The following is a 17,431-nucleotide window of genomic DNA, read 5'->3' as shown; positions in this document are numbered from 1 at the left end:
CGTCATTTTTAAAAAATAAATTCAACAATATAATGTCAATGAGTTTAATTCTAAAGATTTGAAAATATTAAAAAGATACTAACCAAACATTATCTATCCTAATTTGTTTCTAACAATTTCGACACAAATCTTTCGAAAATTTAATGTGATCACAGTTTGTTACTAAAATCTCGATTATATGCCTAAAATCTCGAGAAGATCTTCCTTTAAATCCGCAAATTATAATTTTTGAATTAAATAAACTAACAATACGAATATTCCTAATATATTTGAGTACTAATAATCCTTATTATAGTATATTCCTTATCTAAATACTAAATCTTTTATTTTTAATTCTAATCAAAATTTATGAAATCGGAAATCAATCATGATTTCTTAAACATCCTTAAATTTCGGAATAATCAACAATTCGAATATGCTGAAAAATCATAACGAAATATCTTTATTTACTTAAATGTTTTAGTAATCGTTATAGCAAAAAAATCAATTCCAGCGCTATTGGTTCTTTAAACTTTTTGATTTACATAGATATTTTGTATTCCATAATTAACTCATTAAATTCTTTGATTTAAATAACTACAATGTGAAAATTAGTATATGTAATAAATATAACATATAATATTTACGAGATTTTCATATACTTGATCCCCAACCCAAATTGGCGAATATATTATTTCTCATAAAATATCTTTAAAAGATTTTTTTTGTTTCGTTTAGATATTATTCAACAAACTTCCTAAAACAAATGGAAATATCTTTAATTAGCTTTCCTCATTCATAAATCCCACCATGCATATAGACGTTATTCAGTTGATAATACAAAATCGAATATATTAGGAATCAAATATTTAATTTTCCAATATTTGCAAAATTGTTTTAATTTTTAGATCAAACCTAAACTTCTCGAGTACTTTTCATTCATCTATATAAAAAAAGATCTTTTCAACCATTGATCCACAATACTAAACGTTTTCGTAATAGAGATTTATATGGCTTCTTTTAAACAATGTTCTTAGTACATTTTATATTTCACGTTTGTTTTCTTTTAAAAAATTAATTGTCACCTACTTTTCTTATGTTGCAGCTTTCGATTTTAAGATCTTTGGAAATTATGGACATCATCAACTCCGTCTCCAAAGAAACTATCAAATAAGGTATGCATTAAAAGGTTAGTTAGTCCTTCTTCTTATCTTCAGATACGAATTTTTTTTAATGTCCAGTATTTTTTTACATTTTCATAATTTCATGTTTCCTCATAATGTTTGTAAATGATTTTCTTTTATAGGCTAACATAACAAGTCCATTCTATTAAAATCTTTTTCTTAACCGTAAAAAGGAAATGAATTTGTTAATAAAATAAAGTTCTTATTCTTAATTTTCATTATTCTAATGTTATGTATCTTAATTGTTTTTATGATATATACTTTTACTAAAACCTGTGGATCCGAGTTTTGGTTGGTAAGTGTAATTTTTCTAATCTTTTAAAACCTTTTACAACAATTACATGTTTTATATGGTTAACAATCACATCATATATATTTTATTTTCTTATCCAATGTATTTCATGTTTAATGTTTTCTAATATTTTTTATTGAAACTTTTAAATAGTTTCAAATTAATAAACATTTAAACTTTATTAAAAGTAAAATATTATAATTATTTAAACATTTAAAAAAGTTTATTTTTATAAAACGTTTTAAATATTTATAATATTAGGAATTTTATAAAGTTTCAAATATTAAATAGTTGAATTTTATAATAATTTATAAGAAATTTAAACATTATAAATATTTACAAAAGATATTAATCGGGACGGTATATTACGGGTGAAATCTTAGATATAACAATCAAAATACTATTATGAATTTTGGGTCGATATTAAATGAAGTTTCGAATATTAGAAATATTTGAATTTTATTGGAAAATGACAAAATGATGTAGATTTCACGGGACAGAGTTATATGGTCGGACAGATTTGGGGTCGATATTAATACAGTATGATATACTACAGGTGAAATCCTATAATTAACAATCAAAATATAACTATACAATCTTAAACACTAAACAAAACTAAACAAATAATATTAACAAAACAAATAAAACTTCAAATTTTAAATCTTTAGTTATAAAATATCGTGTGTACCATACATTTAAATCAAACAAAACAATAGCATATATCTATAGATCATCTTAAAAAAAATTAATTTTATTATTATTTAATAAAATTATAGACCCGTGGTGTACCGCGGGTTAATATCTAGTCTTTTACAATTTGAGAAAAAAAAAAATCATTAAAAATCATCCCAATTGGGCTTTGTAATGGGCCAATACAACTTCTCGGGTTACAAAAACGGAAACAGAAGCTCCGGCGAGACTTAGACGGAGGGAAGATCGGAAATCAAACGGGACAAATCCGGAGCTCTTTCTCTCTCTTCCTGCTAGCGAACAATCCATTGGAGAGCTCCCTCACAGAAACCCGAAGAACTCAAGTTAAGAGATCCACAAGAGTGAGCCATGGATAAGAGCTCCCTTGTCTCTGATTTCCTCTCCTTCCTCAATGCTTCTCCCACCGCTTTTCACGCCGTCGGTAACGTCACTCATCACCCTTCTCTTTTCCTCTTCAGAAAACAATTGATTTTCTGCTCAAATCTCAACATCGTTGTTGTTTCAGACCTAATATTGATTGATTGATTGATCTACTATTTATTATGTGTAGACGAATCAAAGAGGCAGCTTGTAAAAGCTGGGTATGAACAGATTTCAGAGAGAGATGATTGGAAACTCGAAGCCGGCAAAAAATACTTCTTCACCAGAAATTACTCAACTATTGTTGCTTTTGCCATTGGTCAAAAGTACCATCTTTTTCCTTCTTCTTCTTCTTCTTAACTAAATGATTCCATCTATTGCTACAATGTTAAAGCTAATCTTTTGAATTTTGTTGAACAGATACGTAGCTGGAAACGGGTTCCATATTATTGGAGCTCACACTGATAGTCCTTGCCTCAAATTGAAACCTGTATCCAAGGTGTTTTTTTGGATTTTGGGATCTTGACATTTTCTACAGTGGAATCTTTTTTTTTTTGACAAGAAAGTGTGGATGGTGTTTGACAGATAACTAAAGGTGGATGCTTGGAGGTTGGTGTTCAAACATATGGAGGTGGACTGTGGTACACCTGGTTTGATCGTGACTTGACTGTTGCAGGACGTGTTATTCTAAAAGAGGAGAAAGCAGGTTCTGTCTCGTATTCTCATCGCCTTGTCAGGATTGAGGATCCTATCATGCGGATCCCTACCTTGGCCATTCATTTGGACAGGTTACCTTTAAATCACTGCTTTTTTTTAGAGGAATTACTTCTTAAACTTTTTTGAATTGTGTTTGCGATAAACTTATATGTTTCTCAGTTACTTCATTTATGTAGAGAACTTAATATTGAAATTTTTGTACGTTTCGTTTTGCCTTGCGGACAGGAATGTGAACACTGAAGGTTTTAAGCCAAACACTCAGACACACCTCGTTCCATTACTGGCAACAGCTATCAAGGTGCTCTTTCTATGCTTGCTATGTAGTCCAAGTTCTTTCATTTAGTATTCCTAAAGCATTTGTTTGCATTTCACGCACTATTTGAGATCAGAACCCATCTCTGTGAAACCCCTTAACTTTTGGTAGTTTTATCTATGAAGTCAAAACCATTGTTATCAAGTTTATAGCAGACTTGAATTCGTACTTCCTTTGCAATTTATTTATATTGTGTGATATAAATTTGAAGGCGGAGCTCAATAAAACGCCAGCAGAAGGTGGTGAACATGACGGAGGAAAGAAGTGTGCTGAAACTAGTTCAAAATCAAAGCATCATCCGCTTCTAATGGAGGTCCAGTTGAAATATTTTATGGTTTTAGCTTGAATTTTTTATCTTGTTCTGGTTTAGTAATCAAGTAGTCTTCTATTTAATTTCTTAGATCATAGCAAACGCACTGGGTTGTAAACCTGAGGAGATATGCGACTTTGAGCTGCAAGCATGTGACACTCAGCCAAGTATACTAGCTGGTGCAGCTAAAGAATTTATTTTCTCGGGAAGGCTAGATAATCTCTGCATGTCATTTTGCTCTCTGAAGGTATGTCCTTTACTTTTACTTTTAGAGGAGAATAGGAGTCCATGGTCTATATTTACTAATCTTGATTGTGCCTTAGTTGGTTTCCACTCTCTCCATGTTCTGCACATTTCAAGAGACTTGTGTTTCAAGCCCAATTTTAAATTACTCCACCTTGTAGATGTTTCTGTACAAGTATGTTAACTCATATCTAGTGTATGTTTTGTTCTGGATCACAATCTAAGTGGAACATCTCTAACAATTTGTTCTCCTCTTTGAATGGAACCCAATATTTTAACTCTATCCATTATGCTGCCGTATATTGTTGAACAATGATGCAACTTCACTGCAGACCAACTTTCCTTGGGTGTTTTGCTTGAAGGAAAAGTGATGTAGACAATCTTGTATCTTCAAATATTTGAATTTTGTACACAGGCACTTATAGATGCAACGTCTTCTGGAAGTGACTTAGAGGAAGAAAGCGGAATAAGAATGGTGGCACTATTTGATCATGAAGAAGTTGGCTCCAATTCAGCGCAAGGAGCTGGATCCCCTGTCATGATTGATGCTATGTCACACATCACAAGTTGCTTCAGCTCTGACACTAAGGTAGCAACCCATACGAGTGATAGACATTAAACTGGGATTGTGTTATACTTTATATAATTTTGTTTCTTGTCGCTCATTATAGTTCACTATTGTTTAATTGTTACAGGTGCTCAAGAAAGCGATTCAGAAAAGTTTGCTCGTCTCGGCTGATATGGCACATGCTTTACATCCAAACTTTATGGTAATCATTTCATTTGGCAATATTTTTTTCATTTCCATGCACATAAGTTGATGGCTATCCTTCTTTGCATTATGTTTTCATTTTTTAGGATAAACACGAAGAGAATCATCAGCCGAAGATGCACGGAGGACTTGTCATCAAACACAATGCAAATCAACGTTACGCTACTAACGCCGTAACTTCCTTTGTATTCAGAGAGATAGCAGAGAAGCATAATCTGCCTGTTCAGGTATGATTTGCCTGAGAGAGATCCAAAAAAATGTTCATACTTACTACATATTATAAATGAGTATGGACATGAATATTTCAGGATTTTGTGGTACGTAATGATATGGGTTGCGGATCGACCATTGGTCCAATCCTAGCAAGCAGTGTGGGGATAAGGACGGTTGATGTTGGAGCTCCTCAGCTCTCGATGCATAGCATCCGTGAGATGTGTGCTGCAGATGACGTGAAGCATTCATATGACCACTTTAAAGCTTTCTTTCAAGAGTTCACTCACCTTGACGCTAAACTCACTGTCGACGTTTGAGTGGAGCTTAAAATTGCTGTTTAAGTTGGAACTGATAAAATCTTTATCCTTTGTTAGGAATTAAAATTACAATAATAAAAGGATTTATAGCCATCTTATGTTGCTTGCGGTTACCATGAATTTACCCTTCTGAATATTCATCAACTTCTTACTTGGGGGTTTAATTGAGTTGTTTATGTCAATTATCATGAAATGAAGAAGACAACTAGTGATGCGGTTTCAGGCAAACCCGTCATGGTCCATAATGATGAATTAGCCTGATCGGACTCTTAACAAATCACAAATTTGGTCCCAAGCTTGTAAATGTCATGGAACTGAATAGAAAATGCACGACATGTTCACTTGTATTCATCCTAAATCTCAACATGTGATTAGGAAAAATAGCTCGTGTGGAAGCCATTCGTGCCTCAACAACAAGTGCTTTCTACATATTTTATTTCTCAGGTATACAAAATCATAAAGTGAGCGTGTTCAACAAAGTTTTACCCTCCTCGTAGTTATGATAAAAGGGTAAAAAAAAAACAAATAAAATGGTTAAGGTAGAAGAAACCTAGTTTTCTTCAGTCAAAAGCAGGAGGAAGACCTTTGTTATTATACTTTGTACAGTCAAATGGTCCTACAACTTGATTGCTCTTCTTCTTGACCTGGCAATCACAAAAGACGAAATGGTTTCTTCAAGTTAGTTTTCATGAACTAATTTTACGACATATACTCATTTTTTGAATGAAGCTATTTGATAAGTAGGTCAGTTAATGAACGTTATAGAAAAATTAAGAGTTGAATTCTCTAGATAGTGTTGTTATCTACCGCACTGGTAGAAGTCAACCAAACTAATCAAGTCCAAAGGTTTTGAAAATCCCAATGTTTCAACTGGTTGTTTCCTTTTATCAACACCAAATGGTAATGAGAGAGGGAGAGAGGATTATACCGGAGACCAAGGACCTGGTTCAGGAGCAGATTTCTCGGTTGGTGAATGTTGCACACGTCCACTTTTCAGTGTTAAGATTTCCTGCATATTTAACAGAAGAGTTCTGCTGAGGCATTGCCAAAATAATTATATATCATATGCAATAACAGCAAGTGGGTCTCAATTCATCATCATGGTTTTCATTCATTTATTTGAGAAATATATACCTCCCCAGCAGCCTCAATTGCAGCTAACCACTCATCAGAAAATGGAACAGCATTTGGAGGCTTTACAATTATAGGATCAGGTTTCTTCTCAAGTTTCGTATCCCTGTTGAAACAGTGAATTATCAGCCAATTCTTAAAATAAACTGCACTGGAGGAATAGAAAAGGTTTACTGGTGGAGATTGCTTACAGTAGTATCATCTTCTCCTTGCCTTCTGATGCATTGGTTTCTGATGTCAAACTGTCATCGCAGAGTACATTGAACTCGCTAATCTGCATATCATCTCTGACTGAGAAAGTCTCTTTTGTGGGTATAGGAGTTCCTGATTCTTCCTCTCTGAGCGCAAATACTACAGGATCAGGAGAGATCTTTACAACTTTAACTTCCTTTCCCTCATCGGGGACGAGTTCTTGACCAGTAACCTGTGCACTGAAATTTTTTTCAGCATCTATCTGGTATTCAGCTTTTACAACATATTTATGCTCAATACGTCCAGAATTTGAATCCTCTTTTGACATGTCTTCAGAGATTCTGGAAAAATTTGTGCCTTCATTTAGACACTCAGGATCTCCAAACATAGAATCCGAGGAACTGATTGATTCACTTAGTAGAGTTTTAGTTTTTTCACACAGGTCTGATGCAGTATGGATATCTTCTTCTTGGGGATATTCTTGATTAAGAATGCCCTTGACAGAAAACTCATCAAGGTCACTAATGAGCACAAGATCAGTAACCCCAAGCATCTCTGTCCGCTCCAAATTATCCTCAGCCTCCTCATCTGAACAATCTGAGTCTGTACCCAAATCCATGTCTTCCAGCTCAGAGTAATCTTCAAGCTCCTCATTTGAATAAGAGAAAACAGCAGAAGATGCGTCTTTTTCTGGAGAACAACCAACTAATGTTCCAAGTTGATCCGCTTGTTTCATTACATAACCATCATTTACATCAGATGTATTTTCACTGCTGGAACAATTGTGTTGCTTCTGCTTTTCAGAAGTTGATTTCTCAGAGAAGGGTTCATGAGATGATTCCAGAGGGTTAATCTCCATCCTAACTTCAACGGGTGGAAGGCCTTAGAAATTTCACTTGTTCCATGTTGTCAGCATCAGAAGAACCAGTAAAGCATTCTATCTGCATGCCAGGCCCATCAGCTCCTTCGTTTCTGATCAAGACATCGAACTCATGACCACCCTCTTTCACCTCAAGGACTAATTGGCTCGACAAATGTTGTTCTTCAGATTCTCTAAACCAGTCTTTGCATTCGGAACTTGGACCAATGAAATCAGCCTCACAGTTTGTCTCTGTGCTTTCGCTTATTTCTATTCTCTTCTCCGTTTCTAATACAGCTTGACCATCACACACCATGCTATGATCACACAAAATAGAGTTCGCCACCGCATTTTCCTCAAGATGATTGCATGGTGATTGAACACATTCTGGTGCTTCAGAAGGCCCCAAAGGTATGGAAACATATTTAGTATTACCTAACCGATTTTCTGAAGAAGATAGATTGTCTACATCACCCTTTATTGAAGCAAAATCTTCAAAGAAAGTTGGGTCTGCAGTGACGGAATATAAAACCTCAGGCTGCTTTGCTACATTTTTAGTAGAATGATACACAATTAAAGCATCATCTTCACCAGAAAGGCAAGGACTAATCTCGTCTTCATTTCCAGGGTGCACGCATTCATTTAGAGGTTGTCCATGTACATCCAATGTATCAAAATCTCCACTAAAATCATTGGTAGTACACATATCTTCTTCCCCCGGATTGCTGACTTTCAACTGTGAGTAGGTATCAAACAGTGTCAACTCATCGGAAGGAGGACCCTGCATTGGAGAATCCACAGAATCTTTCAGCGGTAAAGCACAGTATTCTTCTACTGAGCGGCAAGACTTCCTTTTCTCATCTCTATTATCGTCAGACATATTACTACCATCCTGCACATTATTTTTGCAGCCTGAGAGCGGTAGCTCATTGTTACTCTGGAATTCTTGACTTGCAGTAGAATTCTTCTCAGATGTACAATAAGTTACATCATCCAGAAGTACTTTTCCAGTATCACCTTGAATGGCAATTTGGTGCTGCAGATTTTCATTTATCTGAGAACTCAGTGAACAACACAACGCATTGGATTCTAATTTCTGAGTGCTATTCAAGTCCACTTTCACCTTTTCTTGTGAAGATTTGAGACATATAGATTGAGCAGAGAATCTTGCAGCTGAACCTGAACTGCCAAAAATTCCAGTTGCTGCCTTGGATTTGACACCAGGAAGCTTTTCAGCAACTTGAGGTTTCTTGAAGGTAGGGATCAAAGAAATATGAGAGGCTGAAGAAACATCAGATCTGGGAAGCTGACTATGTTTGTCTCCTGCACTGTGCGACGGTTGAGAGTCAGACTGCAAAAAATCAGGCATATGAAGTATGAGAGATTTACAATCACAAAACCATAGTTCTGACCAAAGGATTCAGTATATTTCAATAATATACCTGACTGAAATAGCCAATTGAAGGTTTTGGCACTCTTAAGCCTGATGGCTTTCCCAGTCGTGAAACTGCGGACTGCGTGTTTCCAAGTCTATTGCAAGAACTTTGAGTTAACGAGGTTCCCAGAGTAATTACATTGGACTCTGGAATATCCGATGCAGGACCAAACATAGCCACATCTGACGCAGTCATAGGGCCAACGTTGGACTTTGCAACAACAGAATGCTGTGAGTTGGATACTGAAGGAATTTCTGATGTTTTGCTGATCTAGAATTCAAGAAAATGCAATACGTTACTCTCAATCGGAAGACTATGGGAAAGAAAGCATTTAATGTAAATTTCTAGTGCATAAACTATTTGCTATATTGGTTTGCAGAGGGCAGCCTAGCTTTACCACATTTCTTCTAGCTTGCTTAAGAGAGGGCTTAGGAATTGAAGATTTACTCGCCAGACTGGATTTTGTTTTACTCTTGGTGCTTGAAGTGTTTTTAGAGAAGCCTTCAGATCCTAAGCTCCTCTGAGAATTCTCTGTCATATCAGACGAAAAAACCAAGGTAATGCGATCATGTAGCAATATATTTACAAGTTGTCGCAAAAGCATTTGCTGAAAAGTAATAGAACAAAAAAGGTTATGTAATTAATAGTTTCCATTTGCTAACAGAATGTGGACATACTTAGTTGAGTAGGTTGACTTTTTTTCGCTTTGCTTGGACTTGGAGTAGTCCTTTTCATGTTGTTTGCAACTGTAAGTGGCTCAGGTTTGGTAGTAGGAACTTTAGATATGCTCAGCTCCCTGCTACGTGATGCTGTTGTATGCACATTTGCAGGTCTTTTCAGGGTGCAGGGAAGTTAAGGTTAACAAGCAAAAAGAAAAAAAACAAGACATGCAAAGGGTATCAAAAATTGCCTTAACACTCAGAACTCTTTAAGTAAGAAAAGGATATGAAGATGAAGGAGGAGGCCGGGGACAGCCACTGCGCTTGGAACCGCTCCTCAAATCCTGAGCTGAGATAACTTTTTTCTGGGCCTATAATGTAGACATTCAACGTTTAGATAGAATGCGTCTTAAAATATTATTTTTGGCTAGGAAAGGAACATTGTAAGAAATGACTGGTCACCCTCATTAGCTCCATAAAAATTATGCTCATTGCTTGTCCAGTAAACTCACCGAGGAAGATTGGGATTTAGATGGTGATGAGTACTTGGGCATTATGCCACTCAGAAGCTTCTTCTCTCTGTTTTTACTATTCACAGGCAAGTCGTTAAATAAGTTTTCTTCAAGTGCTTGTAGTCCTGGTGAAACACTAGTACATTTAGAAGCTGACATTGACTCCCTGAACTCTTCCTGAATGGCAGGTAACCGATCTCCACCAAATTGGCAAGCAGTTCCAGTTATTTTAGATAGCTCAGATGAATCCAAAACACCTGGTTCAAGACCATATCACACATCTTAGATTCTTAGTACCATAGACTAAACCTTTGTGCTTTTACGACAAACACGAGAATGGTAAACAAATCCATAGAAAAAAAAGTCACCTTCTTCCGTTGAAAAAGCTCGATCCCATGCTAAACTTTTGCGCAAATTAAATCCTGCATTCTTTTTCTTCTTCTTCATCTGTTGTCGCTCCACACTCAATTTGGGCAATTCAACTTTAGAATTCTCCTTTCCAACACTATCTGTATCAACAGAAGCGCATGGCTGCTCCATGTTGTTGCTGGTACCAGTTACTCTTCCTGCAAAAAGAATTCACCTTCATATATCTGCAGAATACAAAAATCTAATTTGCCATTTTATCAAACAAAGATTCAAACAATGCTAAAAGGTAGACAAATTTAGATTTACATTTCCTAGGACGATATAATCTCAAAATTCCAGTGAACGATAAACTAATTAAATAAATTTTCGATACGAAGCTCGGATCCAGAAATTGAATCGCTTACCAATTGGTGAAAAAGGGGGCCGAGTAGGAACGATACGACTAGATCTAGGGATTTGGAGAGGCGAGCAATTCAAATAACTCTTTTCTCGTCCCGAATGAACTTTCTTCGGCGTATTTTTCAGAAGCCAATTATCTTCGTCGTCTTCTCCAGAGATATCTAAGAGATCCTTGTCCATTTCTGGCTTCTCTTTCGAGCAGCGTACGAGATCTGACAATTGGGAAATCCGAAATCGTTTAGCTAGGGTCTTTCAAACTTACACTGAGAAAAGCTCGTCGGAACTTGTAGGCGAAATTCCTAGTCGGTAATCGGAAATCGTTCGGCCGATGTAAGTAAGATACGACTGTTGAAAGAATATCCCGGCCTCGTAAGCGGGAAGAGGTTGAAAAACTTGAAATTGAAAGAAAGAAGATCGGACCAACGTTCTCTATAATCTCAGGTTATTATTGTCATTTAAAGCAAAAAAAATGGATTGGGCCGGACTTTAAGCCCATTTCTTTTATTTTGACTTTTCATTTTAGGAAATTATTTAAGGGAAAAATATCGTTAAAATCCCCAACTTATTCAAAACGTTGATTTAAATCCTCAACTCATGACGAAACGAAATAAATATCAAACTTATGTTGACTTTCCAAATAAATATTAAACTTATGTTGACTTTCCAAATAAACACCAAACTTTCATTGAATTTCCAAATAAATATCAAACTTCCGTTGACCTGACCATATTAGGTACGACGTTAAGTGGGTTAATAAATCCTCAACTCATGACAAAACGAAATAAATATCAAACTTATGTTGACTTTCCAAATAAATATCAAACTTATGTTGACTTTCCAAATAAATATCAAACTTCCGTTGACCTGACCATATTATGTACGACGTTAAGTGAGTTAATAGATCTCGTTAACGGAGGTAATTTTCTGTTAACATATATGTTAATTGATAACGACATTGTTTCATATAACAACGAAACGACGTCGTTTTGTCGTAACGATTGAATTAAATCCCTAAAGTCAATCTTCGATCCCCAAATCGAGTAAAATCTCTAACCCTAAATAGAGTATGATTTGAAACTCGGGATTTTATTGAACAGTTACGACAAAACAACGTCGTTTTATGTTTAGAAGGAATACTTGTTAGTGTTTTGATCAACAAACGAACTCTGTTTTAACAGAGTATGAAGAACAAAACCAAAATGAAAAATAGAGTATGAAGAAACTTGATCTTTATTGATAAGAGAAAATGTATTACACACAATGATGTTATTGAGTTTGACTCGATCTACTTATACAACACGAAACAACATGTACGTACATGTGTTAATCGAAAAGACACAACTTTACGAACAGATACAACTATACGTACGTACATTCGTGACTCTTACGTAAATAACTAACTTATATGAATACGACTTCAGGTTATATGACTTAGATGAGATTTGATTATAGTTCAACAATACTGTCATTTTTAATTAGCGGGTCTGTTAACAGAAAATTAATCTCGTTAACATTGTCTGTTAACTCACTTAACGTCATGCCTAATATGGCCAAGTCAATGAAAGTTTGGTATTTATTTGGAAAGTCAACATAAGTTTAATATTTATTTGGAAAGTCAACATAAGTTTGATATTTATTTCGTTTCGTCGTGAGTTGAGGATTTAAATCAACGTTTTGAATAAGTTGAGGATTTTAATGACATTTTTCCCAATTATTTAATGCACAGTTTTCTTTAGGATTTTTTAATCAAATGAATTTTTAAATTTTCGTTCACCCTTTGTTTGGGTTGGTTTGTTTTAGGATAAATGTTTTTTCGGTTTGATTAAAACCAGATAGGTTCGGTTCGGTTCATGGAGCATTGAAGTTAAAAGTAGTTAGCACATTCTTTTTCCATTTGGAGCAATGAGCGTTGAAGACAGGACAGTCTCTGTGTTATGCAACAAAAGGCAAAATCTCTAAAGCAAACCATAAGATCGGAGATCAATAAACGAGCTCTTGCTCTTTTACTTTTCTATTTTCAAGAAATCATTTTCACCTTCAAAAGTGTTAGGGTTTCAAAGAGGTGAAGATGAACAGAGGTGCTTCTCCTTTAGACTCTTGTTTTTTTTTTGGTGTAAATGTTAAGATCTTTAGACTCTTGTTTGTTCTTGATTCTCCAATTACATAATCTCTCCTATGTTCTGATTTATGCTTGCTTTGAAACAGGAAATTCTGGGGGTAATTGTCTTCCAAAGTTCTTCAAAGTGTACTTACCTGATGAATCCGGAGATGATCTGGTAATAAACACTCTTCTCTTCACTCTGCTTTTGGTTTTGTTTTCTGGATTTTTCTTTTGTTTATCTGTAGATATCTAGTTTATTGAAACTTTTAGATCCTTCCTTTTCAGGAATTACCCATCTCTTTCAACAGCTTTTTACCAAAGTCGTTGCCTAAAAATGTAATTGTTAGAAGTATTTATGGAAACATTTGGAAAATGGCGCTTAAGAAGTGTTGTGGTCATGTTGAGAGATTTACTATGGTTAATGGGTGGAAGAAGATTGTAAAGAACGAAGATTTGAAGGGTGGAGAGTTCTTGGAGTTTGAGTTTGATGGCTCTTGGTGTTTCAATTTCTGTATCTACGGCCGTGCAACGTTTAAAAAGCTTAGAAGTTCAGTGCAAATCGGAGATATCGAAGATGAATCTGATGGTGAAGATGATAAACATAGTGATGATGATCATGGTATTGATGATCAAGATTATGGTGACGAAGATAAATCTAGTGAAAGTATCATAGTTCTTGATGATGATGATATTAGTGATGTTCAAGATTATAATGAGGAAGATACATCTAGTGAAGATATTACCGCTCTTGATGATGCTGATAATGATGATATTAAGGATGTTCAAGATTATGGTGAGGAAGATATATCTAGTGAAGATATCATAGTTATTGATGACGATGATCATGCTGATGATGAGAAAGAAAGATGGAGAGGAGTTAAAAAAGAGAGAAAAGAGAAAGGTATGATAGAAACTTGTCTTGTGAAGTTAACTGAGCATCACTGTCTTTTTATTTTCTTGCGTATAAATTTTTTGATAGGTTCTTCTGGAGAGCATGACAGACACTATCTGGATAATCACATGAACCCTTTCTTTACAGTGAACCAGCATCGGCAAATAAAATACAATCTGGTAAGAAAAATGTGAAAATCTCATTCATGTCTTTTTGCATTTCCATTAAAATAATGTACCACTTGTGTTTTATATTGTTTTCTTTGTAATGCAGCTGCGCATACCAACTAAGGTCATAACTAAGTCTGGCTTACACTTCCCTGAGTTCATCAATCTGATTGATCCACTCGAGAAAATGTTCGGTAAGTTGAAGAGGAAAGTTGAGGGTCAAACAATCAAGGGATTCCGTAGTATAATCAGAAGGAATAATGTGAAGTTGACTGATAAAGTGATTTGTGAGTTAGTAAAGGAGATGGATGGTCTGGTTCGCGAAATCAAGGTCCATGTTATAAGAGGATGATCTCTTGATAAAGCTTTATGCATTAACAGTAAGACATTATCTATGGTATATTGAGTTCTTATATGAATAGAGTACTTGAATTTATGAATCTTATCTACTTCTTGATTTTGTTTGTGTCTGCAACATGAAGTGCAAAAATCAAATACATAAGTACATTGTTCAGACAAGATCGTCCTTTGTACTAGTGCAAGGTTAAATTAAATCTCAAAAACATTATAGTAAAATGAAGGGTTTGTCTTTTGTTGTTGTTGGCTCCACTTTACAGATCAAAAGAAGAAAGAGAACAAAACAATTGCAATATCCGTAGATTTTGGGAGAAATCATTATAATATTAATTGGCCTTTCATTCTTGGGTCCAAGTTATTAGACCATGGTTAACGTTTCAGAGCAGTTTGGAACCTGCATGTTCATGTAAGAAAAACGTTGTTACTTCTAGTTTTATAGGACCCTAAGAAATCTATTAACAAAAGAGCAGAATACACAAGGAAAACATTGGTACAAAACTTGGAAACTCTGCCTTAGTAATCCAACACTTAAATTGACTACAGTACCCTTCTCGACTCTTCACTGTGGTTCTTTTGTTTAGGACGATAATGTCATTTGTACAATATAGATTGAACCGAACTTTAGGCCCATTTCTTGTTTTTTTGGGCCTTGGCGATCCTTTGGTTCTCTTAACGAATGGTTTTTTGAATACGAAGACTACTATTAATGGTATGTTTTCCATTTGAAGCAATAAGCATCAAAACAGAGAGAACCCTCTGTTTTTGAAAGTTTTTGCTACAAAAGGCCAAAACCTTTAGATCAAATCACATCTGGAAAAACTAGGATCTGGAGAAACTGTTTTCACCTTTTTCTTTCCGATCAAAATTAGGGTTTCAGAGAGTTTCTAAGAGCACAAGAAGTTGACGACAATGAACCACGGTTTCTCACTTCTCTCTTCCTGATTCTTCCCTTGTAATGTGTTCTAGACATTGATGTTCTTCCTCTTGTTATTTTGGAACAGGAAATTATTCGGATGGTTCTACTTCAAAGTTCTTTAAACCGTACCTTCCTAGTGAATCCGGAGACGATCTGGTAATAAAACACATTTCTCTTCACTCTGTTTTTGATTTTGGTTTCTTGTTGCTTGAAACTTGTAGAAACTTTGCAGATGCTACCCATTTATTTCAACAGCTGTTTACCAAAGCCTTTGCCTGAAACTGTAAATGTTAGAAGCATTTATGGAAAGGTTTGGAAATTGGTGTTGAGGAAATGTGGTGGTGAGGTTGAGAGATTTGTTATGGTTAATGGTTGGAAGAAGATTGTAAGGGACGAAGATCTGAAAGGTGGAGATCTCTTGGCATTTGAGTTTGATGGGTCTCGTTGTTTCAATTTATGTATCTACGAGCGTGAGACTATGTGTAAGAAGCTTAAGAGAAGTTCAGAGCAAAGCGAGGAGATCATCGAAGTGGGATCTGATGGTGAAGAAGAAACTCTAGCTAGTGATGATTCTGACGATTCTGATAATGATTATGCTGTTGAGGATGATGATGTTGCTGAAGATGATGATGGTCTTGAGGATGAAGATGAAGTTGAGGCTGAGGATGATGATGATGTTAAGGCTGAAGATGACGATGATAATGACGAAAGACAGTATCTGGATCATCACAACAACCCGTACTTTACTATGACACTCAATCCGAAGAAGAAAAGCCAATTGGTAAGAAAAAATAGCTGAATGTTAAACTTCTTTCCACACTCTCCATATAACAACTTTGGTTATGGATTCTTATGTGAATGAATAAGTAAGGAATATATCAATCTGTTTTGTGATGTTTCTTTCTTGATGCAGCACATACCGGCTTATGTCATAAAGGACTATGACTTAAACTTCCCGGCACGTATAACAGTCATGGACCAATTGGGAGCATTGGAGAAAGCAATCAAGATTCAAAAGAATGGCTCCATCTTTGTCAAGGGATTTGGTAGTGTCATCAGAAGGAACAAAATGAAGATGACTGATAAAATGATATGCGAGCTTAAGAGGACTGGAAGTAATCTGGTTCACACCATCAAAGTCAACATTATCAGCGGATGATCTCTTCACTAAGCTTTTATGAGTCGTAGCTGTGAGTGGGTTTTTATTGTGTTAGCAATGCTAAAATGTCTATCTTAGGATTTGGGTTTATAACTAAGAATTTGGTCGTGAGAGATGTTTTAAAGTTGAATTAAGACTTTCCTATATAGAGTTCCTGAATCTCCTTAAATCTCTCTGTTTTCTCTTGCAACAAAACTCATGGTGATGTTGTCTATACAAAGTTTGTTGCTTTGTTGCCTGCAGTAAGTAGGGAAAAGTCCTCCAACGGATTCATACAAATAGTACTTACATTGTTCGAACAAAGGTCGTCCTTTGTGTTGGAGTAATCTCAAAAGTCATTATAGTAAAATCACAAATGGGTTTGGGTTTGTATTTTGTTGTTGGCACCAGTGTTAGTGTCTCCTAGAGAGACTTACTCTAGCCAAGGAAGCTACGGTGGAGCTTGTGGGTGTTTCATGACATGTGTAATCAGTTGGGTGGATGAGACAGAGACTGGGAAGAGATTTAGATTGAAGAAGCACTGAGAAAGATCAAGAGTAGCTGACGATGAAGGCGAATCCTGATAATGTTGCATATTGCAGAGCTGAGATATCAAAATACAGAAACCAAGAATCTTTTTCGACAGAGGTATCTAATAGAACCTTCTTCATTGAGAGACCTCGATTTGGAGAGGGGCAAATCGAATCGCTAGAGATTTTTCTACTTACAATTGAGAATGGTTCGCCGGAAATACGACGGAGAATGTTGAAAGACGTTCGAAATTTTCCGGCGACATAAGCGGGGAGAAGTTGAAATCGAAGACGACGACGATCTTGGACAGTCGAAACAAGTGAAGTGACTACTATACCCCATCACGACTCGTCTCTCTGGC

General features: G+C 35.5%; 4 protein-coding genes across 5 annotated transcripts; 3 read left to right on the top strand and 1 right to left on the bottom strand.

Moving 5' to 3' along the window:
* The first annotated feature begins 2,329 nt into the window (after positions 1-2,329).
* On the top strand, positions 2,330-5,585 carry LOC9300747 (probable aspartyl aminopeptidase). Its single transcript, XM_002866328.2, has 11 exons — positions 2,330-2,587; positions 2,717-2,852; positions 2,947-3,025; positions 3,112-3,314; positions 3,469-3,541; positions 3,768-3,869; positions 3,958-4,113; positions 4,525-4,698; positions 4,805-4,879; positions 4,968-5,108; positions 5,190-5,585. The coding sequence occupies exons 1-11, from the start codon at positions 2,515-2,517 to the stop codon at positions 5,409-5,411; spliced, it is 1,434 nt and encodes a 477-aa protein (XP_002866374.1). The 5' UTR covers positions 2,330-2,514; the 3' UTR covers positions 5,412-5,585.
* A 173-nt stretch (positions 5,586-5,758) lies between these two features.
* Positions 5,759-11,490, bottom strand: LOC9302448. The gene is given in 12 exon segments (XM_021033603.1): positions 5,759-6,055; positions 6,340-6,420; positions 6,546-6,648; positions 6,734-7,605; positions 7,607-8,944; positions 9,036-9,299; positions 9,427-9,560; positions 9,707-9,870; positions 9,977-10,059; positions 10,201-10,457; positions 10,569-10,766; positions 10,974-11,490. Coding segments are annotated over 12 exon segments (3,753 nt in total). The 5' UTR covers positions 11,149-11,490; the 3' UTR covers positions 5,759-5,971.
* A 1,331-nt stretch (positions 11,491-12,821) lies between these two features.
* LOC9302447 (B3 domain-containing protein At5g60142) lies at positions 12,822-14,573 on the top strand. 2 transcript variants are annotated; one of them, XM_021033110.1, is made up of 5 exons: positions 12,824-13,046; positions 13,174-13,244; positions 13,355-13,970; positions 14,049-14,140; positions 14,235-14,573. In XM_021033110.1, the coding sequence occupies exons 1-5, from the start codon at positions 13,037-13,039 to the stop codon at positions 14,478-14,480; spliced, it is 1,035 nt and encodes a 344-aa protein (XP_020888769.1). In that variant the 5' UTR covers positions 12,824-13,036; the 3' UTR covers positions 14,481-14,573. The 2 variants fall into 2 exon arrangements, with proteins under 2 accessions (XP_020888766.1, XP_020888769.1); XM_021033107.1 differs by having other exon boundaries at positions 12,822-13,046; positions 13,355-14,140.
* Positions 14,574-14,658: 85 nt separating this feature from the next.
* On the top strand, positions 14,659-16,792 carry LOC9302446 (B3 domain-containing protein At5g60140). The gene is made up of 4 exons (XM_002866326.2): positions 14,659-15,404; positions 15,487-15,557; positions 15,634-16,182; positions 16,315-16,792. The coding sequence occupies exons 1-4, from the start codon at positions 15,395-15,397 to the stop codon at positions 16,558-16,560; spliced, it is 876 nt and encodes a 291-aa protein (XP_002866372.1). The 5' UTR covers positions 14,659-15,394; the 3' UTR covers positions 16,561-16,792.
* The last annotated feature ends 639 nt before the right edge of the window (positions 16,793-17,431 follow it).

This window comes from Arabidopsis lyrata (genome assembly GCF_000004255.2).
Source record: "Arabidopsis lyrata subsp. lyrata unplaced genomic scaffold ARALYscaffold_8, whole genome shotgun sequence".
NCBI lineage: Eukaryota > Viridiplantae > Streptophyta > Magnoliopsida > Brassicales > Brassicaceae > Arabidopsis > Arabidopsis lyrata.
Note: the sequence above shows the minus strand (reverse complement) of the source record. Positions and strands in the feature narration are given on the sequence as shown.

Bases quoted from the DNA above. Each gene is read 5' to 3' on its own strand.
- LOC9302446 (XM_002866326.2), top strand. The intron at 15,558-15,633 runs GTAATAAAACAC...GAAACTTTGCAG, and splicing joins GTGAATCCGGAGACGATCTG to ATGCTACCCATTTATTTCAA. The intron at 16,183-16,314 runs GTAAGAAAAAAT...TTCTTGATGCAG, and splicing joins CGAAGAAGAAAAGCCAATTG to CACATACCGGCTTATGTCAT.
- LOC9300747 (XM_002866328.2), top strand. From the start codon at position 2,515: ATGGATAAGAGCTCCCTTGTCTCTGATTTCCTCTCCTTCCTCAATGCT. The intron at 4,114-4,524 runs GTATGTCCTTTA...TTTTGTACACAG, and splicing joins TGTCATTTTGCTCTCTGAAG to GCACTTATAGATGCAACGTC. The intron at 5,109-5,189 runs GTATGATTTGCC...TGAATATTTCAG, and splicing joins AGCATAATCTGCCTGTTCAG to GATTTTGTGGTACGTAATGA.
- LOC9302447 (XM_021033107.1), top strand. The intron at 13,245-13,354 runs GTAATAAACACT...CTTCCTTTTCAG, and splicing joins ATGAATCCGGAGATGATCTG to GAATTACCCATCTCTTTCAA. The intron at 14,141-14,234 runs GTAAGAAAAATG...TTTGTAATGCAG, and splicing joins GGCAAATAAAATACAATCTG to CTGCGCATACCAACTAAGGT.